Source organism: Oncorhynchus tshawytscha, linkage group LG06 (genome assembly GCF_018296145.1).
Source record: "Oncorhynchus tshawytscha isolate Ot180627B linkage group LG06, Otsh_v2.0, whole genome shotgun sequence".
Lineage (NCBI taxonomy): Eukaryota > Metazoa > Chordata > Actinopteri > Salmoniformes > Salmonidae > Oncorhynchus > Oncorhynchus tshawytscha.
The window spans coordinates 1,210,190-1,234,125 of record NC_056434.1 but is presented as its reverse complement, the minus strand read 5'-3'; the positions used below and the strand labels follow the sequence as shown (position 1 = coordinate 1,234,125).

General features: G+C 45.6%; 1 protein-coding gene across 1 annotated transcript in view; it reads right to left on the bottom strand.

Moving 5' to 3' along the window:
* The window catches only part of slc9a7 (solute carrier family 9 member 7), a 95,386-nt gene that overhangs the window by 3,982 nt on the left and 67,468 nt on the right, over positions 1-23,936 (bottom strand). Inside the window, exons 13-15 of the mRNA XM_024422874.2 lie at positions 15,062-15,125; positions 5,991-6,070; positions 3,876-3,981 (exon numbers count right to left, since the gene is read on the bottom strand). Of these exons, the coding sequence (XP_024278642.2) occupies positions 3,876-3,981; positions 5,991-6,070; positions 15,062-15,125 (250 nt within the window). The remainder of the gene's footprint in view (positions 1-3,875; positions 3,982-5,990; positions 6,071-15,061; positions 15,126-23,936) is intronic.

Here is a 23,936-nt window from a genome sequence, read left to right as displayed (position 1 = left end):
AATTAAGGAGAATGAGGCTCAATGTTACAGAACTGCTGTATTTGAAGCATCACTCCCTTCTGCCCAGTTTCCCAGATATTACTGTAATATATTACTGTAATACATTACTGTAAGTAATAACTGTACTGCGTACTGGTGGCAGAGAAGGCGCAGTGTATAATAAAAATCACCGTAAACAGAAACAATCAATACAATGGGTACAAGACCGGTCGCACGCCAGAATAAACAGCACAAGCACTTACAATAAACAATCAATACAATGGGTACAAGACCGGTCGCACGCCAGAATAAACAGCACAAGCACTTACAATAAACAATTAATACAATGGGTACAAGACCGGTCACACGCCAGAATAAACAGCACAAGCACTTACAATAAACAATTCCGGACATGGACATGGGGGGGGACAGATGGTTAAATACACAACATGTAATGATGGAATTGAAACCAGGTGTGTGGGAAGACAAGACAAAACAAATGGAAAATTAAAAATAGATCAATGAATGCTAGAAGCCCGGCGTCGCTGACCGCCGAACGCCGCCCGAACAAGGAGAGGAACCAACTTTGGCGGAAGTCGTTACTACGGCAATCAAGCTGTTTTTACCATCCCTGTAACTGTTGCAGAGAAATAGGAAAAACTAAACTAAAACTCATAGAGGTACCTAAGATGGAAGCATTAGGCTCTGGGTGCTCTGTTGAACACCTTAGTAAACTCCACTCACTGGCATCGTCCTTAACCACAGCATATCCCCTTACTTTCAATCAGTTGAGTTATTTATTTTCCTACAGATGAGAGGAGCCAGAACACTAGAGGACTGATGGATACTAAAGCCCTGCAGATTCAATTGGGGGGACTAAGATAATAAATATCCCACAGCAGAGAGGAGCCAGAACACTAGAGGACTGATGGATACTAAAGCCCTGCTGATTCTATTGGGGGGGACTAAGATAATAAATATCCCACAGCAGAGAGGAGCCAGAACAGTAAAGGATGTTGTTATGGTTGTTATGGTGATACTAGTTATCAAAGTGCAGCTGCCTCTACTCTTAAACCCCTGGATGGTGTTTTTCATAGAGCCCTTCGTTTTATTACAGGAGACCTGAACAGGCCTACCACTGTTGTGTCATCGGCAAATGTAATGATGGTGTTGGAGTCGTGCCTGGCCGTGCAGTCATGAGTGAACAGGGAGTACAGGAGGGGACTGAGCACACACCCCTGAGGGGCCAGTGTTGAGGATCAGCATTGCAGACGTGTTGTTGCCTACCCTCATCACCTGGTGTCAGCCCGTCAGGAAGTCCAGGATCCATGTGCAGAGGGAGGTGTTAAATCCCAGGGACCTTAAGCTTATTGATGAGCTTTGAGGGCTCTATGGTGTTGAACGCTGAGCTGTAGTCAATGAAGCATTCTCACATAGGTGTTCCTTTTGTCCAGGTGGGAAGGGCAGCGTGGAGTGCAATGGAGATTGCATCATCTGTGGATCTGTTGGGGTGGTATGCAAATTGGAGTGGGTCTAGGGTTTCTGGGGTGATGGTGTTGACGTGAGCTATGACCAGCCTTTCAAAGCACTTCATGGCTACAGACGTGAGTGCTACGTGTCAGTAGTAATTTAGGCAGGTTACCTTAGTGTTCTTGGGCACATGGACTATGGTGGTCGGCTTAAAACATGTTGGTATTATAGACACGGACAGGGAGAGGTTGAAAATGTCAGTGAAGACACTTACCAGTTGGTCAGCGCCTGCTCGCAGTACACGTCCTGGTAATCCGTCTGGCCCTGCGGCCTTGTGAATGTTGACCTGTTTAAAGGTCTCATGTATGTTACAGTGTTATTTGCCTCAAAAGCGAGCATAGAAGTGGTTTAGCTCGTCTGGTAGGTTCGTCTGATAGGCTCTCGGCTGTGCTTCCCTTTGTAGTCTGTAATGGTTTGCGGTCAGAGCTGGTGTAGTACGATTCAATCTTAGTCCTTTATTGACGCTTGGCCTCTTTGATGTTTCGGCGGAGAGCATAGAGGCATTTCTTATAAGCTTCTGGGTTAGAGCCTAGCCTTTAGCTCAGTGCGGATGTTGCCTGTAATCCATGGCTTCTGGTTGGGGTATGTACGTACACTCACTGTGGGGAAGAAGTCATCGATGCACTTATTGATGAAGCCAGTGACTGATGTAGTGTATTCCTCAATGCCATCGGAAGAATCCCGGAATCCAGTCTGTGTTGCAAAACAGTCCTGTAGCTTAGCATCTGCTTCATCTGACCACTTTTTTTTATAGACCGAGTCACTGGTGCTTCCTGCTTTAGTTTTTGCTTGAATAATAAGCAGGAATCAGGAGGATATAATTATGGTCAGATTTGTCAAATGGAGGGCGAGGGTGAGCTTTGTATGCATCTCTGTGTGTGGAGTACAGGTGGTCCAGAATTGTTTTCCTTCTGGTTGCATATTTAACATGTTGATAGAAATTTGGTAAAACGGATTTAAGTTTCCCTGCATTAAAGTCCCTGGCTACTAGGAGCGCCGCCTCTGGGTGAGCGGTTTCTTGTTTGCTTATGGAAGAATACAGCTCATTCAGTGCTGTCTTAGTGCCAGCCTCTGACTGTGGTGGTATGTAAACAGCTACAAAGAATACAGATGAAAACTCTCTCGGTAGGTAGTGTGGTCTACAGAATATGATCTACATAATCAGTCTCTGGGTGTAAAATTAAAAGTGGTTAATGTGAACCAAACTCACAGCTAAAAAATGTAAAGAAAGAAATCCAGTGTTATTTGTTGCCTAGACTTTACTGCAAACAACACTCAAGTCGCAGGAGGTACCACTGATTGAGTGCGCTGTGCACTAGGATTCAGTGGGTCCGCACCATGATATATGTTGGCGGTCTGACCCTTGGATCTGAGGTTCTGCCTCTCTCTACTGTTGCTCTGCACCTGTTCTTGATGGTAGCGCTGGACTAGTCTGCTTGACAGTCTCTGCTGCTGAGCCTTGTCTTGAAGCCACCTTGGCAGATTGTAGGGATTAAGGCTTTCGGAGTGTAGTTGACCCTTCAGCTGTAAGGACAGTATGAAGCCATCTCGAAGATACTTCGGCAGCTTGCTGAGAAGTCTCAATATTGGAATAGCAGTTCAACTCATAGCCATAAGGACCTTCCAAGGATAGCAACATCCTTGAAAGCAGATGGACTCATAGAGCAAAGCTCTGGAACCCTGACACGGAACCCAAACCGGTTGTGCGCCATCGTGCATAAATGTATTATTTTGTACCCCACCCACACCAAACGCGATCACGACACGCAGGTTAAAATATCAAAACAAACTCTGAACCAATTATATTAATTTGGGGACAGGTCGAAAAGCATTAAATATCTATGGCAATTTAGCTAGCACTTGCTATCTAATTTGTCTTTTTTAGCTAGCTTGCTGTTGCTAGCTAATTTGTCCTGGGATATAAACATTGAGGTGTTATTTTACCTGAAATGCACAAGGTCCTCTACTCCAATTAATCCACACATAAAACGGTCAAACGAATTGTTTCTAGTCATCTCTCCTCCTTCCAGGCTTTTTCATCTTTTGACTTCATGTTGCGATTGTCAACTTTCATAAATTAGGTGCATTACCGCCACCGACCTCGTTCGTCTTTCAATCACCCACGTGGGTATAACCAATGAGGAGATGGCACTTCTATAAACCAATGAGGAGATGGGAGAGGCAGGACTTGCAGCGCGATGTGCATCAGAAATAGAAGTGATTTCTCACTCGTTGGTGCGAGAGGACCGAAGGGGCATGTAAACATTATGAGACTAGGTGAGGTACACTGTACATGCATTTGTGATGTATTTTTTGTGTGCATATGATTGTGATTGTATACACTGTGTGCAGTGTCCAGTACTCACCTCGTAGGCCTGAGGGCTGGTTAAGCATCGTGCCAGGGGACCACAGCAGGATGGCAGGGTCGTGGTGAGAGGAGGACCACTGTGAGTCAACATGGGCTTCAGGTAGCTGGCATACCCTTAAGGAAGACAAAGACCTTTCCATACTAATATTACCCAAGGAACTCTAACACAGTGATTTCTGGATTAGCTCGAAATTAATGTGAGAAGGTGTCAAAGTCTAGTGGGATGTCAGAATATCAGTTTTCATGTTGACAAATTGATAGTAGTCAGCATAATGAGGGCTGTGTGTGTTGCTGTGTAGGCAAGGCCTTCTGCTAAACCACTGGGTTCAGGGAGAGGAGGGGGGAGCAGGGGGAGGGAGCGGGAGAGGAGGAGGGAGCGGGAGAAGAGGGAGCAGGAGAGGAGAGCAGGGGGAGGGATCGGGAGAGGAGGGGGAGCGGGAGAGGAGAGCAGGGGGAGGTAGCGTGAGAGGAGGAAGTAGCGGGAGAGGAGAGCAGGGGGAGGGAGGAGGAGGAGGGAGCGGGAGAGGAGGAGGGAGCGGGAGAGGAGGAGGGAGCGGGTGGGGAGGAGGGGAAGAAAGAGAACAAACCCACTGTTGTAACAGAAGGAAACACCTTGTCTTCGGGGTTAGGGAAGGGTATCTAGCTAGCCCGTCTCCGGGGTTAGGGAAGGGTATCTAGCTAGCCCGTCTCCGGGGTTAGGGAAGGGTATCTAGCTAGCCCGTCTCCGGGGTTAGGGAAGGGTATCTAGCTAGCCCGTCTCCGGGGTTAGGGAAGGGTATCTAGCTAGCCCGTCTCCGGGGTTAGGGAAGGGTATCTAGCTAGCCCGTCTCCGGGGTTAGGGAAGGGTATCTAGCTAGCCCGTCTCCGGGGTTAGGGAAGGGTATCTAGCTAGCCCGTCTCCGGGGTTAGGGAAGGGTATCTAGCTAGCCCGTCTCCGGGGTTAGGGAAGGGTATCTAGCTAGCCCGTCTCCGGGGTTAGGGAAGGGTATCTAGCTAGCCCGTCTCCGGGGTTAGGGAAGGGTATCTAGCTAGCCCGTCTCCGGGGTTAGGGAAGGGTATCTAGCTAGCCCGTCTCCGGGGTTAGGGAAGGGTATCTAGCTAGCCCGTCTCCGGGGTTAGGGAAGGGTATCTAGCTAGCCCGTCTCCGGGGTTAGGGAAGGGTATCTAGCTAGCCCGTCTCCGGGGTTAGGGAAGGGTATCTAGCTAGCCCGTCTCCGGGGTTAGGGAATGGTATCTAGCTAGTCCGTCTCCGGGGTTAGGGAAGGGTATCTAGCTAGCCCACCTCAGACGGTATTGAAGGGTATAGTGGCTAGCCCGTCTCAGAGGGTATTGAAGGGTATAGTGGCTAGCACAGCCCACGGGTCTCCTATCCATGGACAAAGAGACAACGGGAGTGCGACAGGGAGGATAAAGGAAGTCAAATCAAATTTTACAGCAGGTGTAGTAGACCTTACAGTGAAATACTTAATTACAAGCACTTAACAATGCAGTTAAGAAAAATAAGTGTTAAGTAAAAAATAGATAAGTAAAAAAAATTAAGTGAGAGGAAGTGAGTGAAGACAAAAGGGAGGGAGGGGAGGAAGGGGATGGGGGGAGGGGAAGGAGAAGGGAGGGAGAGAGGGAGGGGAGGAAGAGCGTGAAGACAAAAGGGAGGGAGGGGAGGAAGGGGAGGGGAAGGAGAAGGGAGGAAGAGAGTGAGAGAGGGAGGGGAGGAAGTGAGTGAAGACAAAAGGGAGGGAGGGAGAGAGGGAGGGGAGGAAGAGAGTGAGAGAGGGAGGGAGGGGGAGGAGAGAGAGAGAGGGAGGAAGAGAGAGGGGAGGAGAGGGCGTGAGAGAGAGAGGGGAGGAGAGGGCGTGAGAGGGGAGGAGAGGGGAGGGGAGGAGAGGGAGGGGAGGAGAGGGAGGGGAGGAGAGGAGAGGGAGGGAATGAGGATTAAGGGAGTGAGAGAAGGGGTGAGGGAGGAGGGAATGTTAATTTCAGCATTTGTCCCTCAAGTACCTCTCCACAGCCACAGAATTCCCTCCATATCAGCATAGTGGAAAGGTCAGAAAGTTGAGATCAACCAATAAGTGGAGTTCTCTGGGTGTCTTGGTGAAACATATTAAAAGGATACTTGTGATCGAAGGTGTACCACAGCCTGAAGAGCCAGGCGCTCTCCTGCTTGGTTTTACTGACTTCTGGCATGGTCCCGTCCTACAGAAAGACATTTACACAACATCCATCATGTTCACACCTTCAACCACCATCCTGTGGATCAACTAGGGCCCTCAAATCCAACTCTGGCACTCAAAGCCAGTTCCACTGCGTTTTTTTCATTCTTCCCCTCTAATCGGGGACTGATTTAGTGGATGCAATTATTTATCAGGAAGAACAAAAAAACAGCAGGCTCTGGACCTCATAGGGTAAGAGATGAAAACCCCTGCACTTGTTGGATTTGAGAGTTGAATATCCCTGCACTTGTTGGATTTGAGAGTTGAATATCCCTGCACTTGTTGGATTTGAGAGTTGAATATCCCTGCACTTGTTGGATTTGAGAGTTGAATATCCCTGCACTTGTTGGATTTGAGAGTTGAATATCCCTGCACTTGTTGGATTTGAGAGTTGAATATCCCTGCACTTGTTGGATTTGAGAGTTGAATATCCCTGCACTTGTTGGATTTGAGAGTTGAATATCCCTGCACTTGTTGGATTTGAGAGTTGATTATCCCTGCACTTGTTGGATTTGAGAGTTGAATATCCCTGCACTTGTTGGATTTGAGAGTTGAATATCCCTGCACTTGTTGGATTTGAGAGTTGATTATCCCTGCACTTGTTGGATTTGAGAGTTGAATATCCCTGCACTTGTTGGATGGATCATCAGTGTTCCTGAATCCATGACAATGTTGACAGTATTCACACCCCTCTTTCCGTTGTGGAAAACCACTTAGCAGAGGACAGGACACATTGAACAGGAGAGAATGGGAGGGGTCAGTCTATTGGCAGGCTGGTAAAGAAGAGACAGAGACAGAGGTGTTGTCCCAAATTACCAATACACCAGGGGTAAACAACCCTGTTCCTGGACCCTACACACCAGGGGTAGACAACCCTGTTCCTGGACCCTACACCAGGGGTAGACAACCCTGTTCCTGGACCCTACACACCAGGGGTAGACAACCCTGTTCCTGGACCCTACACACCAGGGGTAAACAACCCTGTTCCTGGACCCTATACGCCAGGGGTAGACAACCCTGTTCCTGGACCCTACACACCAGGGGTAGACAACCCTGTTCCTGGACCCTACACACCAGGGGTAGACAACCCTGTTCCTGGACCCTACACACCAGGGGTAGACAACCCTGTTCCTGGACCCTACACACCAGGGGTAGACAACCCTGTTCCTGGACCCTACACACCAGGGGTAGACAACCCTGTTCCTGGACCCTATACACCAGGGGTAGACAACCCTGTTCCTGGACCCTACACACCAGGGGTAGACAACCCTGTTCCTGGACCCTACACACCAGGGGTAGACAACCCTGTTCCTGGACCCTACACACCAGGGGTAGACAACCCTGTTCCTGGACCCTACACACCAGGGGTAGACAACCCTGTTCCTGGACCCTATACCAGGGGTAGACAACCCTGTTCCTGGACCCTACACACCAGGGGTAGACAACCCTGTTCCTGGACCCTACACACCAGGGGGACAACCCTGTTCCTGGACCCTACACACCAGGGGTAGACAACCCTGTTCCTGGACCCTACACACCAGGGGTAGACAACCCTGTTCCTGGACCCTACACACCAGGGGTAGACAACCCTGTTCCTGGACCCTATACCAGGGGTAGACAACCCTGTTCCTGGACCCTACACACCAGGGGTAGACAACCCTGTTCCTGGACCCTACACACCAGGGGTAGACAACCCTGTTCCTGGACCCTACACCAGGGGTAGACAACCCTGTTCCTGGACCCTACACACCAGGGGTAGACAACCCTGTTCCTGGACCCTACACACCAGGGGTAGACAACCCTGTTCCTGGACCCTACACACCAGGGGTAGACAACCCTGTTCCTGGACCCTACACACCAGGGGTAGACAACCCTGTTCCTGGACCCTACACACCAGGGGTAGACAACCCTGTTCCTGGACCCTACACACCAGTGGTAGACAACCCTGTTCCTGGACCCTACACACCAGGGGTAGACAACCCTGTTCCTGGACCCTACACCAGGGGCAGCAGGGTAGCCTAGTGGTTAGAGTGTTGGACTAGTAACCGAAAGGTACTAGTCCGACTAGTAACCGAAAGGTACTAGTCCGACTAGTAACCGAAAGGTTGCAAGTTCGAATCCCCGAGCTGACAAGGTACAAATCTGACGTTCTGCCCCTGAACAGGCAGTTAACCCACTGTTCCTAGGCCATCATTGAAATTAAGAATTTGTTCTTAACTGACTTGCCTAGTAAAATAAAGGTAAAATAAAAATAAAAAATTTAGACAGTGGCCAATAGGCTGTACCCTGACAGTGTTAGACAGTAGGCTGTACCCTGACAGTGTTAGACAGTAGGCTGTACCCTGACAGTGTTAGACAGTAGGCTGTACCCTGACAGTGTTAGACAGTAGGCTGTACCCTGACAGTGTTAGACAGTAGGCTGTACCCTGACAGTGTTAGACAGTAGGCTGTACCCTGACAGTGTTAGACAGTAGGCTGTACCCTGACAGTGTTAGACAGTAGGCTGTACCCTGACAGTGTTAGACAGTAGGCTGTACCCTGACAGTGTTAGACAGTAGGCTGTACCCTGACAGTGTTAGACAGTAGGCTGTACCCTGACAGTGTTAGACAGTAGGCTGTACCCTGACAGTGTTAGACAGTAGGCTGTACCCTGACAGTGTTAGACAGTAGGCTGTACCCTGACAGTGTCAGACAGTAACCAATAGGCTGTACCCTGACAGTGTCAGACAGTAACCAATAGGCTATATCCTGACAGTGTTAGACAATAGGCTGTATCCTGACAGTGTTAGACAGTAACCAATAGGCTGTATCCTGACAGTGTTAGACAGTAACCAATAGGCTGTATCCTGACAGTGTTAGACAGTAGGCTGTACCCTGACAGTGTTAGACAGTAACCAATAGGCTGTACCCTGACAGTGTTAGACAATAGGCTGTATCCTTACAGTGTTAGACAGTAACCAATAGGCTGTAACCTGACAGTGTTAGACAGCAACCAATTGGCTGTATCCTGACAGTGTTAGACAGTAACCAATAGGCTGTATCCTGACAGTGTTAGACAGTAGCCAATAGGCTGTATCCTGACAGTGTTAGACAGTAGCCAATAGGCTGTAACCTGACAGTGTTAGACAGTAACCAATAGGCTGTACCCTGACAGTGTTAGACAGCAACCAATTGGCTGTATCCTGACAGTGTTAGACAGTAACCAATAGGCTGTATCCTGACAGTGTTAGACAGTAGCCAATAGGCTGTATCCTGACAGTGTTAGACAGTAGGCTGTATCCTGACAGTGTTAGACAGTAGGCTGTACCCTGACAGTGTTAGACAGTAGGCTGTATCCTGACAGTGTTAGACAGTAGGCTGTATCCTGACAGTGTTAGACAGTAGGCTGTATCCTGACAGTGTTAGACAGTAGGCTGTATCCTGACAGTGTTAGACAGTAGGCTGTATCCTGACAGTGTTAGACAGTAGGCTGTATCCTGACAGTGTTAGACAGTAACCAATAGGCTGTATCCTGACAGAGTTAGACAGTAGGCTGTACCCTGACAGTGTTAGACAATAGGCTGTATCCTGACAGTGTTAGACAGTAGGCTGTACCCTGACAGTGTTAGACAGTAGGCTGTACCCTGACAGTGTTAGACAATAGGCTGTACCCTGACAGTGTTAGACAGTAGGCTGTATCCTGACAGTGTTAGACAGTAGGCAATAGGCTGTATCCTGACAGTGTTAGACAGTAGCCAATAGGCTGTAACCTGACAGTGTTAGACAGTAACCAATAGGCTGTACCCTGACAGTGTTAGACAGCACCCAATAGGCTGTATCCTTACAGTGTTAGACAGTAACCAATAGGCTGTACCCTGACAGTGTTAGACAGTAGGCTGTACCCTGACAGTGTTAGACAGTAGGCTGTATCCTGACAGTGTTAGACAGTAGGCTGTATCCTGACAGTGTTAGACAATAGGCTGTACCCTGACAGTGTTAGACAATAGGCTGTATCCTGACAGTGTTAGACAATAGGCTGTACCCTGACAGTGTTAGACAGTAGGCTGTATCCTGACAGTGTTAGACAGTAGGCCGTATCCTGACAGTGTTAGACAATAGGCTGTACCCTGACAGTGTTAGACAATAGGCTGTATCCTGACAGTGTTAGACAGTAGGCTGTACCCTGACAGTGTTAGACAGTAGGCTGTACCCTGACAGTGTTAGACAGTAGGCTGTACCCTGACAGTGTTAGACAATAGGCTGTACCCTGACAGTGTTAGACAGTAGGCTGTAACCTGACAGTGTTAGACAGTAACCAATAGGCTGTACCCTGACAGTGTTAGACAGCACCCAATAGGCTGTATCCTTACAGTGTTAGACAGTAACCAATAGGCTGTACCCTGACAGTGTTAGACAGTAGGCTGTATCCTGACAGTGTTAGACAGTAACCAATAGGCTGTATCCTGACAGTGTTAGACAGTGTAGGCAGTACCCTGACAGTGTTAGACAGTAGGCTGTATCCTGACAGTGTTAGACAATAGGCTGTATCCTGACAGTGTTAGACAGTAACCAATAGGCTATACCCTGACAGTGTTAGACAGCAACCAATAGGCTGTATCCTTACAGTGTTAGACAGTAACCAATAGGCTGTACCCTGACAGTGTTAGACAATAGGCTGTACCCTGACAGTGTTAGACAGTAGGCTGTACCCTGACAGTGTTAGACAGTAACCAATAGGCTGTACCCTGACTGTGTTAGACAGTAGGCTGTACCCTGACAGTGTTAGACAGTAGGCTGTACCCTGACTGTGTTAGACAGTAGGCTGTACCCTGACAGTGTTAGACAGTAGGCTGTACCCTGACAGTGTTAGACAGTAGGCTGTACCCTGACAGTGTTAGACAGTAACCAGTAGGCTGTACCCTGACAGTGTCAGACAGTAACCAATAGGCTGTACCTAACAGTGTTAGACAGCAACCAATAGGCTGTATCCTGACAGTGTTAGACAATAGGCTGTACCCTGACAGTGTTAGACAGTAACCAATAGGCTGTATCCTGACAGTGTTAGACAATAGGCTGTATCCTGACAGTGTTAGACAGTAGGCTGTATCCTGACAGTGTTAGACAGTAGGCTGTATCCTGACAGTGTTAGACAGTAGGCTGTATCCTGACAGTGTTAGACAGTAGGCTGTACCCTGACAGTGTTAGACAGTAGGCTGTACCCTGACAGTGTTAGACAGTAAATAATAGGCTGTATCCTGACAGTGTTAGACAGTAACCAATAGGCTGTATCCTGACAGTGTTAGACAGTAGGCTGTACCCTGACAGTGTTAGACAATAGGCTGTACCCTGACAGTGTTAGACAGTAGGCTGTACCCTGACAGTGTTAGACAGTAGGCTGTACCCTGACAGTGTTAGACAGTAGGCTGTACCCTGACAGTGTTAGACAGTAGGCTGTACCCTGACAGTGTTAGACAGTAGGCTGTACCCTGACAGTGTTAGACAGTAGGCTGTACCCTGACAGTGTTAGACAATAGGCTGTACCCTGACAGTGTTAGACAATAGGCTGTACCCTGACAGTGTTAGACAGTAGGCTGTACCCTGACAGTGTTAGACAGTAGGCTGTACCCTGACAGTGTTAGACAGTAGGCTGTACCCTGACAGTGTTAGACAATAGGCTGTACCCTGACAGTGTTAGACAGTAGGCTGTACCCTGACAGTGTTAGACAGTAACCAATAGGCTGTACCCTGACAGTTTAGTTAGGCTGTACCCTGACAGTGTTAGACAATAGGCTGTACCCTGACAGTGTTAGACAATAGGCTGTATCCTGACAGTGTTAGACAGTAGGCTGTACCCTGACAGTGTTAGACAGTAGGCTGTATCCTGACAGTGTTAGACAGTAACCAATAGGCTGTACCCTGACAGTGTTAGACAGTAACCAATAGGCTGTACCCTGACAGTGTTAGACAGTAGGCTGTACCCTGACAGTGTTAGACAGTAGGCTGTACCCTGACAGTGTTAGACAGTAGGCTGTACCCTGACAGTGTTAGACAGTAGGCTGTACCCTGACAGTGTTAGACAGTAGGCTGTACCCTGACAGTGTTAGACAGTAGGCTGTATCCTGACAGTGTTAGACAGTAGGCTGTACCCTGACAGTGTTAGACAGTAGGCTGTACCCTGACAGTGTTAGACAGTAGGCTGTACCCTGACAGTGTTAGACAGTAGGCTGTACCCTGACAGTGTTAGACAGTAGGCTGTACCCTGACAGTGTTAGACAGTAGGCTGTACCCTGACAGTGTTAGACAGTAGGCTGTACCCTGACAGTGTTAGACAGTAGGCTGTACCCTGACAGTGTTAGACAGTAGGCTGTACCCTGACAGTGTTAGACAGTAGGCTGTACCCTGACAGTGTTAGACAGTAACCAATAGGCTGTACCCTGACAGTGTCAGACAGTAACCAATAGGCTGTATCCTGACAGTGTTAGACAGTAACCAATAGGCTGTATCCTGACAGTGTTAGACAATAGGCTGTATCCTGACAGTGTTAGACAGTAACCAATAGGCTGTACCCTGACAGTGTTAGACAATAGGCTGTACCCTGACAGTGTTAGACAATAGGCTGTACCCTGATAGTGTTAGACAATAGGCTGTATCTTGACAGTGTTAGACAGTAGCCAATAGGTTATTTGAGCATAATGTAGGCCTACCAACAAAACCAATGGAGCAAATCCCATAACATTTTCACATGGAAATACATTTTGTGGCAATTCACATGTCCACAAAAAGTGTTATGTTTGGGGCAAATCCAATACAACACATTACTGAGTACCACTCTCCATATTTTCAAGAACAGTGGTGGCTTCTCATGTTATGGGTATGCTTGTAATAGCTCCATTCCTTTTCTTTTTTATCCTGAAAAACTCTCCAGTCATTAACTAAGCACAGGATAAATCCTAGAGGAAAACCTGCTTCAGTCTGCTTTCCACCAGACACTGGGAGATGAATTCACCTTTCAGCAGGACAATAACCTAAAACACAAGGCCAAATCTACACTGGAGTTGCTTAACAAGAAGACAGTGAATGTTCCTGAGTGGCCGAGTTTTGACTTAAATCTGCTTGAAAATCTATGGCAAGACTTGAAAATGGTTTTCTAGCAATGATCAACAACCAATTTGACAGAGCTTGAAGAATAATAATGGGTAAATGTTGTACAATGCAGGTTTGCAAAGCTCTTAGACATTTACCCAGAAACACTCACAGCTGTCAAAGGTGATTCTGTAGTGACTGAATACTTATATTAGATATTGCTATACTTAATTTCCCCCCCTCAAAAATGTAACATTTCAAAAAAACGTTTTCACTTTATTATGGGGTGTGTAGATGTGTGAGAAATGTGTGTTTCTGGAATCCATTTTGAATTCAGGCTGTGACACAACAAAACGTTGAATGAGTGAAGGGGTATGAATACTTTCGGAAGGCCACTATATATAGAGTCAGTTGTATCAAATCAATTCAAATGTTTTTTGTCACATGTGCCGAATACAACAGTGAAATGCTTACTTTACAAGCCTGTAACCAATAATGCAGTTTATTTGATTAACTGTTCAGCAGTCTTGGACCTAGTGCTTCGGTACCGCTTGAGGTAGCAGAGAGAACAGTCTATGACTTGGGTGACTGGAGTCCTTGACAATTTTTGGGCCTTCCTCTGACACTGCCTAGTATATAGGTCCTGGATGGCAGGAAGATTGTCCCCAGTGATGTACTGGGCCGTACGCACTACCCTCTGTAGCGCCTTACTGTCAGATGCTGAGCAGTTGCCATACCAGGCAGTGATGCAACCGGTCAGGATGCTCTCGATGGTGCAGCTGTAGAACTTTTTGAGGATCTGGGGACCCATGTCAAATCTTTTCAGTCTCCTGAGGGGGAATAGGTGTTGTCGTGCCCTCTTCATAACTGTCTTGGTGTGTTTGGACCATGACAGTTTGTTGGTGATGTGGACACCAAGGAACTTGGCCCCCATTAACATCTGTCAACGTCAATGGGGGCCTGCTTGGCCCTCCTTCTCCTATAGTCCACGATCAGCTCCTTTGTCTTGTAGTGAGTGTTTTGTAGTCGGAGGCGCTCCAGGGCTGTTGAAAGAGCCAAGACACACAGGAAACAACTTTGACTGTTTTCAGTCTTACCCTGATAGGCCATGAACCCTGAACCAACCACAACATCCGGCAACCAGTAGAAGAGGAAGTGACATCAAAGTTGACTGATGAAGAGGAGTCTCTTTCCCCTGATGCCAGAACAGTTTATATCTCTCCAGTGGAGGGCAGGGTAGAAGTCTTAAACTTCCTCTTGAGAGTTGTAATAGTAGAAAGCACAAGGTGGTGCATCACAAGTTCCTCTTAGAGAGATATTTATAACTTGTCAGAAATGTCCAGATCAACCCGCCTACAGATCAGTTAGGTTTTTTAGCACATAGATATTGTTGTATTTTTCTTGTCACTCAAATATCCCATGAATACACATGAGACAGGGCAAAAATGTATAGAATTCCAAGAAAATGTGCTTTAAAACATCAAATTATTCTTTGTATCACAATGACAAGATGTGTAGAATTGCAGGTAATAAACTAACAAAATGTTCTCCACCAACAAGAGGGAACAGATGGTGTCATGAACAGGGCTTGAATAACCAGAGGGAACAAGGCTTGAATAACCAGAGGGAACAGGGCTTGAATAACCAGAGGGAACAGGGCCTGAATAGCCAGAGGGAACAGGGCCTGAATAACCAGTAGAGGGGACAATGGGACACACAGAGATAAACAGATGGGCTCTGGTCTAAAGTAGTGCACTATATAGGGAATAGGGTTCTGGTCTAAAGTAGTGCACTATATAGGGAATAGGGCTCTGGTCTAAAGTAGTGCACTACATAGGAAATAGGGCTCTGGTCTAAAGTAGTGCACTATATAGGGAATAGGGTGCCATTGAGGACAGAACTATAGACTCACCCCTTGAAAGAGCAGGAAGTTATCTCCACATTGTTGCAGGTCTTGATCTGGATCCACTCCGACCCTGTAGAGAGGTCAGGACAGGTTAAAGATGTCCACTCTGACCCTGTAGAGAGGTCAGGACAGGTTAAAGATGTCCACTCTGACCCTGTAGAGAGGCCAGGACAGGTTAAAGATATCCACTCTGACCCTGTAGAGAGGTCAGGACAGGTTAAAGGCCTGATATCCACTCTGACCCTGTAGAGAGGTCAGGACAGGTTAAAGGCCTGATATCCACTCTGACCCTGTAGAGAGGTCAGGACAGGTTAAAGATGTCCACTCTGACCCTGTAAAGAGGTCAGGACAGGTTAAAGATATCCACTCTGACCCTGTAGAGAGGTCAGGACAGGTTAAAGATATCCACTCTGACCCTGTGGAGAGGTCAGGACAGTTTAAAGATATCCACTCTGACCCTGTAGAGAGGTCAGGACAGTTTAAAGATATCCACTCTGACCCTGTAGAGAGGCCAGGACAGGTTAAAGATAGTTTGGAACCACCAAGACTCTTCCTAGAGCTGGCCTCCCGGCCAAACTGAGCAATTGGGGGAGAACGGCCTTGGTCAGGGAGGTGACCAAGAACCCGATGGTCACTCTGACAGAGCTCCAGAGTTCCTCTGTGGACGTGGGAGAACCTTCCAGAAGGACAACCATCTCTGCAGCACTCCACCAATCAGGGCTTTATGGTAGTGGCCAGACAGAAGCCACTCCTCAGTAAAAGGCACATGACAGCCCACTTAGAATTTGTCAAAAGGCACCTAAAGACACTCAGACCATGATAAACTACAGTCCAGTCGAGTCCAGTCCAGTCCAGTCCAGTCGAGTCCAGTAGAGTCCAGTAGAGTCCAGTACAGTACAGTACAGTCCAGTACAGTACAGTCCAGTCCAGTATAGTAGTCCAGTCCAGTATAGTAGTCCAGTCCAGTATAGTAGTCCAGTAGAGTCCAGTACATTAGTCCAGTCCAGTACAATAGTCCAGTACAGTATAGTAGAGTAGAGTCCAGTAAAGTCCAGTTCGGTACAGTCCAGTACAGTAGGAACCAGTACAGTCCAGTCCAGTAGAGTAGTGACCAGTAGAGTAGCGTTCAGTACAGTAGGAGTCAGTTCAGTCCAGTAGAGTCCAGTCCAGTAGAGGCCGGTACATTACAGTAGGAACTAGTCCAGTACATTACAGTAGGAATCAGCCCAGTACAGTAGGAATCAGTCCAGTAGAGTCCAGCAGAGTCCAGTCCAGTAGAGTACATTAGGAATCAATACAGTCCAGTAGAGTAGTGTCCAGTCCAGTAGAGTAGGAATGAGTCCAGTCCAGTAGAGTTCAGTCCAGTAGAGTACATTAGGAATCAATACAGTCCAGTAGAGTAGCGTCCAGTACAGTAGGAGTGAGTCCAGTCCAGTAGAGTTCAGTCCAGTAGAGTTTAGAATAGTCCCGTCCACTACAGTAGAGGACAGTAGATTCCAGTTCAGTACAGTAGAAACCAGTACAGTCCAGTCCAGTAGAGTAGAGCCCAGTAGAGTAGCGTCCAGTACAGTAAGAGTCAGTTCAGTCCAGTAGAGTCCAGTCCAGTAGAGGCTGGTACATTACAGTAGGAATTAGTCCAGTACATTACAGTAGGAATCAGCCCAGTACAGTAGGAATCAGCCCAGTACAGTAGGAATCAGTCCAGTATAGTCCAGTCAAGTAGAGTCCAGTCCAGTAGAGTACAGTAGGAATCAATACAGTCCAGTAGAGTAGCGTCCAGTACAGTAGGAGTGAGTCCAGTAGAGTCCAGTCCAGTCCAGTAGTCCAGTCCAGTAGAGTCCAGCCCATATAAACCCAGTCACACTAACACATCTCATATAAACCCAGTCACATTCCATATAAACCCAGTCACATCCCATATAAACCCAGTTACACTATCACATCCCATATAAAATCAGTCACATCCCATATAAAACCAGTCACATCCCATATAAAACCAGTCACACGATCACATCCCATATAAACCCAGTCACATCCCATATGAACCCAGTCACACCCCATATAAACCCAGTCACACTATCACATCCCATATAAACCCAGTCACATCCCATATAAAACCAGTCACACGATCACATCCCATATGAACCCAGTCACACCCCATATAAACCCAGTCACACTATCACACCCCATATAAACCCAGTCACACCCCATATAAACCCAGTCACATCCCATATAAACCCAGTCACATCCCATACAAACCCAGTCACACTATCACATCCCATACAAACCCAGTCACACTATCACATCCCATATAAACCCAGTCACACTATCATACCCCATATAAACCCAGTCACACCCCATATAAACCCAGTCACATCCCATATAAACCCAGTCACACTATCACATCCCATACAAACCCAGTCACACTATCACATCCCATACAAACCCAGTCACACCATCACATCCCATATAAACCCAGTCACACCATCACATCCCATATAAACCCAGTCACACCATCACATCCCATATAAACCCAGTCACACCATCACATCCCATATAAACCCAGTCACACCATCACATCCCATATAAACCCAGTCACACTGTCACATCCCATATAAACCCAGTCACACTATCATATCCCATATAAACGCAGTCACATCCCATAAAAACCCATTCACATCCCATATAAACCCAGTCACATCCCATATAAACCCAGTCACATCCCATATTAACCGAGTCACATCCCATATAAACCCAGTCACATCCCATATAAACCCTATCACATCACATCCCATATAAACCCAGTCACATCCCATATAAACCCTATCACACTATCACATCCCATACAAACCCAGTCACACTATCACATCCCATATAAACCCAGTCACATCCCATAAACCCAGTCACATCACATATAAACCCAGTCAAACTATAACGTCCCAAATAAACCCAATCACACTATCACATCACATATAAACCCTATTGCATCCCATATAAACCCAGTCACACTATCACATCCCATATAAACCCTATCAAATCCAATATAAACCCTATCACATCCCATATAAACCCTATCACATCCCATATAAACCCTATCACATCCCATATAAACCCTATCACATCACATCCCATATAAACCCTATCACATCCCATATAAACCCTATCACATCCCATATAAACCCTATCACATCACATCCCATATAAACCCAGTCACATCCCATATAAACCCAGTCACATCCCATATAAACCCAGTCACATCCCATATAAACCCAGTCACATCCCATATAAACCCAGTCACATCCCATATAAACCCAGTCACATCCCATATCAACCCAGTCACATCCCATATAAACCCAGTCATATCCCATATAAACCCAGTCACATCCCATAGAAACCCAGTCACATCCCATAGAAACCCAGTCACAACCCATATAAACCCAGTCACATCCCATATAAACCCAGTCACATCCCATATAAACCCAGTCACATCCCATATAAACCCAGTCACATCCCACATAAACCCAGTCACATCCCACATAAACCCAGTCACATCCCACATAAACCCAGTCACATCCCACATAAACACTATCACATCCCACATAAACACTATCACATCCCATATAAACCCTGTCACACTATCACATCCCATATAAACCCTATCACACTATCACATCCCATATAAACCCTATCACACCCCATATAAATCCAGTCACATCCCATATAAACCCAGTCACATCCCATATAAACCCAGTCACAACCCATATAAACCCAGTCACAACCCATATAAACCCAGTCACACTATCACATCCCATATAAACCCTATCACACCCACATAAACACTATCACATCCCACATAAACACTATCACATCCCATATAAACCCTGTTACATTATCACATCCAATATAAACCCTATCACATCCCATATAAATCCTATCACATCACATATAAACCCTGTCACACTATCACATCCCATATAAACCCTATCACACTATCACATCCCATATAAACCCTATCACATCCCATATAAACCCAGTCACATCCCATATAAACCCAGTCACAACCCATATAAACCCAGTCACACTATCACATCCCATATAAACCCTATCACACCCACATAAACCCTATCACATCCCACATAAACACTATCACATCCCATATAAACCCAGTCACATCCCATATAAACCCAGTCACATCCCATATAAACCCAGTCACATCCCATATCAACCCAGTCACATCCCATATCAACCCAGTCACATCCCATATCAACCCAGTCACATCCCATATAAACCCAGTCATATCCCATATAAACCCAGTCACATCCCATATAAACCCAGTCATAGAAACCCAGTCACACAGCTCCAGTCCCATAGAAACCCAGTCACAACCATATAAACCCAGTCACATCCCATATAAACCCAGTCACATCCCATATAAACCCAGTCACATCCCACATAAACCCAGTCACATCCCACATAAACCCAGTCACATCCCACATAAACCCAGTCACATCCCACATAAACACTATCACATCCCACATAAACACTATCACATCCCACATAAACCCTGTCACACTATCACATCCCATATAAACCCTATCACACTATCACATCCCATATAAACCCTATCACACCCCATATAAACCCAGTCACATCCCATATAAACCCAGTCACATCCCATATAAACCCAGTCACAACCCATATAAACCCAGTCACAACCCATATAAACCCAGTCACACTATCACATCCCATATAAACCCTATCACACCCACATAAACACTATCACATCCCACATAAACACTATCACATCCCATATAAACCCTGTTACATTATCACATCCAATATAAACCCTATCACATCCCATATAAATCCTATCACATCACATATAAACCCTGTCACACTATCACATCCCATATAAACCCTATCACACTATCACATCCCATATAAACCCAGTCACATCCCATATAAACCCAGTCACAACTCATATAAACCCAGTCACACTATCACATCCCATATAAACCCTATCACACCCACATAAACACTATCACATCCCACATAAACACTATCACATCCCATATAAACCCTGTTACATTATCACATCCAATATAAACCCTATCACATCCCATATAAATCCTATCACATCACATATAAACCCTGTCACACTATCACATCCCATATAAACCCTATCACACTATCACATCCCATATAAACCCAGTCACATCCCATATAAACCCAGTCACATCCCATATAAACCCAGTCACATCCCATATAAACCCAGTCACACTATCACATCCCATATAAACCCTATCACACCCACATAAACCCTATCACATCCCACATAAACACTATCACATCCCATATAAACCCAGTCACATCCCATATAAACCCAGTCACATCCCATATAAACCCAGTCACATTACATATAAACCCAGTCACATCCCATATCAACCCAGTCACATCCCATATAAACCCAGTCATATCCCATATAAACCCAGTCACATCCCATATAAACCCAGTCACATCCCATAGAAACCCAGTCACAACCCATATAAACCCAGTCACATCCCATATAAACCCAGTCACATCCCACATAAACCCAGTCACATCCCACATAAACCCAGTCACATCCCACATAAACCCAGTCACATCCCACATAAACACTATCACATCCCACATAAACACTATCACATCCCATATAAACCCTGTCACACTATCACATCCCATATAAACCCTATCACACTATCACATCCCATATAAACCCTATCACACCCCATATAAACCCAGTCACATCCCATATAAACCCAGTCACATCCCATATAAACCCAGTCACAACCCATATAAACCCAGTCACAACCCATATAAACCCAGTCACAACCCACATAAACCCAGTCACACTATCACATCCCATATAAACCCTATCACACCCACATAAACACTATCACATCCCACATAAACACTATCACATCCCATATAAACCCTGTTACATTATCACATCCAATATAAACCCTATCACATCCCATATAAATTCTATCACATCACATATAAACCCTGTCACACTATCACATCCCATATAAACCCTATCACACTATCACATCCCATATAAACCCTATCACACTATCACATCCCATATAAACCCAGTCACATCCCATATAAACCCAGTCACAACCCATATAAACCCAGTCACACTATCACATCCCATATAAACCCTATCACACCCACATAAACCCTATCACATCCCACATAAACACTATCACATCCCATATAAACCCAGTCACATCCCATATAAACCCAGTCACAACCCATATAAACCCTATCACATCCCATATAAACCCTATCACATCCCATATAAATCCTATCACATCACATATAAACCCTATCACATCCCATATAAACCCTATCACATCCCATATAAACCCTATCACATCCCATATAAACCCTATCACATCCCATATAAACCCTATCACATCCCACATAAACCCTATCACATCCCACATAAACACTATCACATCCCACATAAACACTATCACATCCCACATAAACACTATCACATCCCACATAAACCCTGTTACATTATCACATCCCATATAAACCCTATCACATCTCATATAAACCCAGTCACATCCCTTATAAACCCAGTTACATCCCTTATAAACCCAGTCACATCCCATATAAACCAAGTCACACTATCACATCCCATATAAACCCAGTCACATCCCATATAAACCCAGTCACATCCCATATAAAACCAGTCACAGTATCACATCCCATATAAACCCAGTCACACTAACACATCTCATATAAACCCAGTCACATTCCATATAAACCCAGTTACATCCCATATAAACCCAGTCACACAATCACATCCCATATAAACCCAGTCACATCCCATATAAACCCAGTCACATCCCATATAAACCCAGTCACATCCCATATAAACCCAGTAACACTATCACATCCCATATAGACCCAGTCACATCCCATATAAAACCAGTCACACGATCACATCCCATATGAACCCAGTCACACCCCATATAAACCCAGTCACACTATCACATCCCATATAAAACCAGTCACACGATCACATCCCATATGAACCCAGTCACACCCCATATAAACCCAGTCACACTATCACATCAAATATAAACCCAGTCACACCATCACATCCCATATAAAACCAGTCACACCATCACATCCCATATAAAACCCAGTCACATCCCATATAAAACCCAGTCACATCCCATATAAAACCCAGTCACATCCATATAAAACCCAGTCACATCCCATATAAAACCCAGTCACATCCCATATAAACCCAGTCACATCCCATATAAACCCAGTCACATCCCATATAAACCCAGTCACATCCCATATAAACCCAGTCACATCCCATATAAACCCAGTCACATCCCATATAAACCCAGTCACATCCCATATAAACCCAGTCACATCCCATAAACCCAGTCACACTATCACATCCCATAAACCCAGTCACACTATAACATCCCATATAAACCCAGTCACACTATAACATCCCATATAAACCCAGTCACACTATAACATCCCATATAAACCCAGTCACACTATCACATCCCATATAAACCCAGTCACACTGTCACATCCCATATAAAACCCAGTCACATCCCATATAAAACCAGTCACATCCCATATAAAACCAGTCACATCCCATATAAACCCAGTCACACTATCACATCCCATATAAAACCCAGTCACATCCCATATAAAACCAGTCACATCCCATATAAAACCAGTCACATCCCATATAAACCCGGTCACACTATCACATCCCATATAAATCCAGTCACACTATCACATCCCATATAAATCCAGTCACACTATCACATCCCATATAAACTCAGTCACACTATCACATCCCATATAAACCCAGTCACACTATCACATCACATATAAACCCAGTCACACTATCACATCACATATAAACCCAGTCACATTCCGTATAAACCCAGTCACACTGTCATATCCCATATAAACCCAGTCACACTATCACATCCCATATAAACCCAGTCACATCCCATATAAACCCATTCACATCCCATATAAACCCAGTCACATCCCATATAACTGGCTAACTGACTGGTGTCTATGGATATTATGCTCAGTGGGTAGACTGACTGACTGACTGGTGTTAGTGGATATTATACTCAGTTAGCTGATGTGTAATAGTAATATAGAGAGACAGAAAGACTTGAGGGCCTACTGTGATGATGAAAGGATTATAGACAGAGAGCTATAATCTTTATAATCACTCAGCTTAGTAAAGCATTAATTGGCATCCATCTCAGATACATACGAGTTTGTGTTTTGGGTAGTGCACTACACATGCACTGATCCCATCCTGGCAAGGAGACAGACACAGCAGCTGGAGCTGACCTGAGGAGGACACTGAGAGGATAAGTCTGGTCTAGGCTAACCTAGGGGACACGGCACTGCTGCCAGACCCTGAGCTCACCTGCATGATTTTTATTTTTATAGTTATATCGTTCAATTTTGTTCGTTTTGTCTAAATCTAAGTGCGTCGTCGCAAGTTTAAAAGTGTATTGTTCGTGGCATGTGTGACGACCTTAATCCTAATCACTGTATTATGCGGGAAAACATTAGAATCACTACCAGAAGTTGTCTTGTATTACAACCTGTAATTAAAATGGATTTTGGGGGGTTTGTATCATTTGATTTACACAACATGCTTATCACTTTGAAAATGCATTTTTTAATTATTATGAAACAAACGAGGAAGAAGACAAAAAAACAGAAAAATTGAGCGTGCATAACTATTCACCCCCCCAAAGTCAATACTTTGTAGAGCCAACTTTTGCAGCAATTACAGCTGCACGTCTCTTGGAGTATA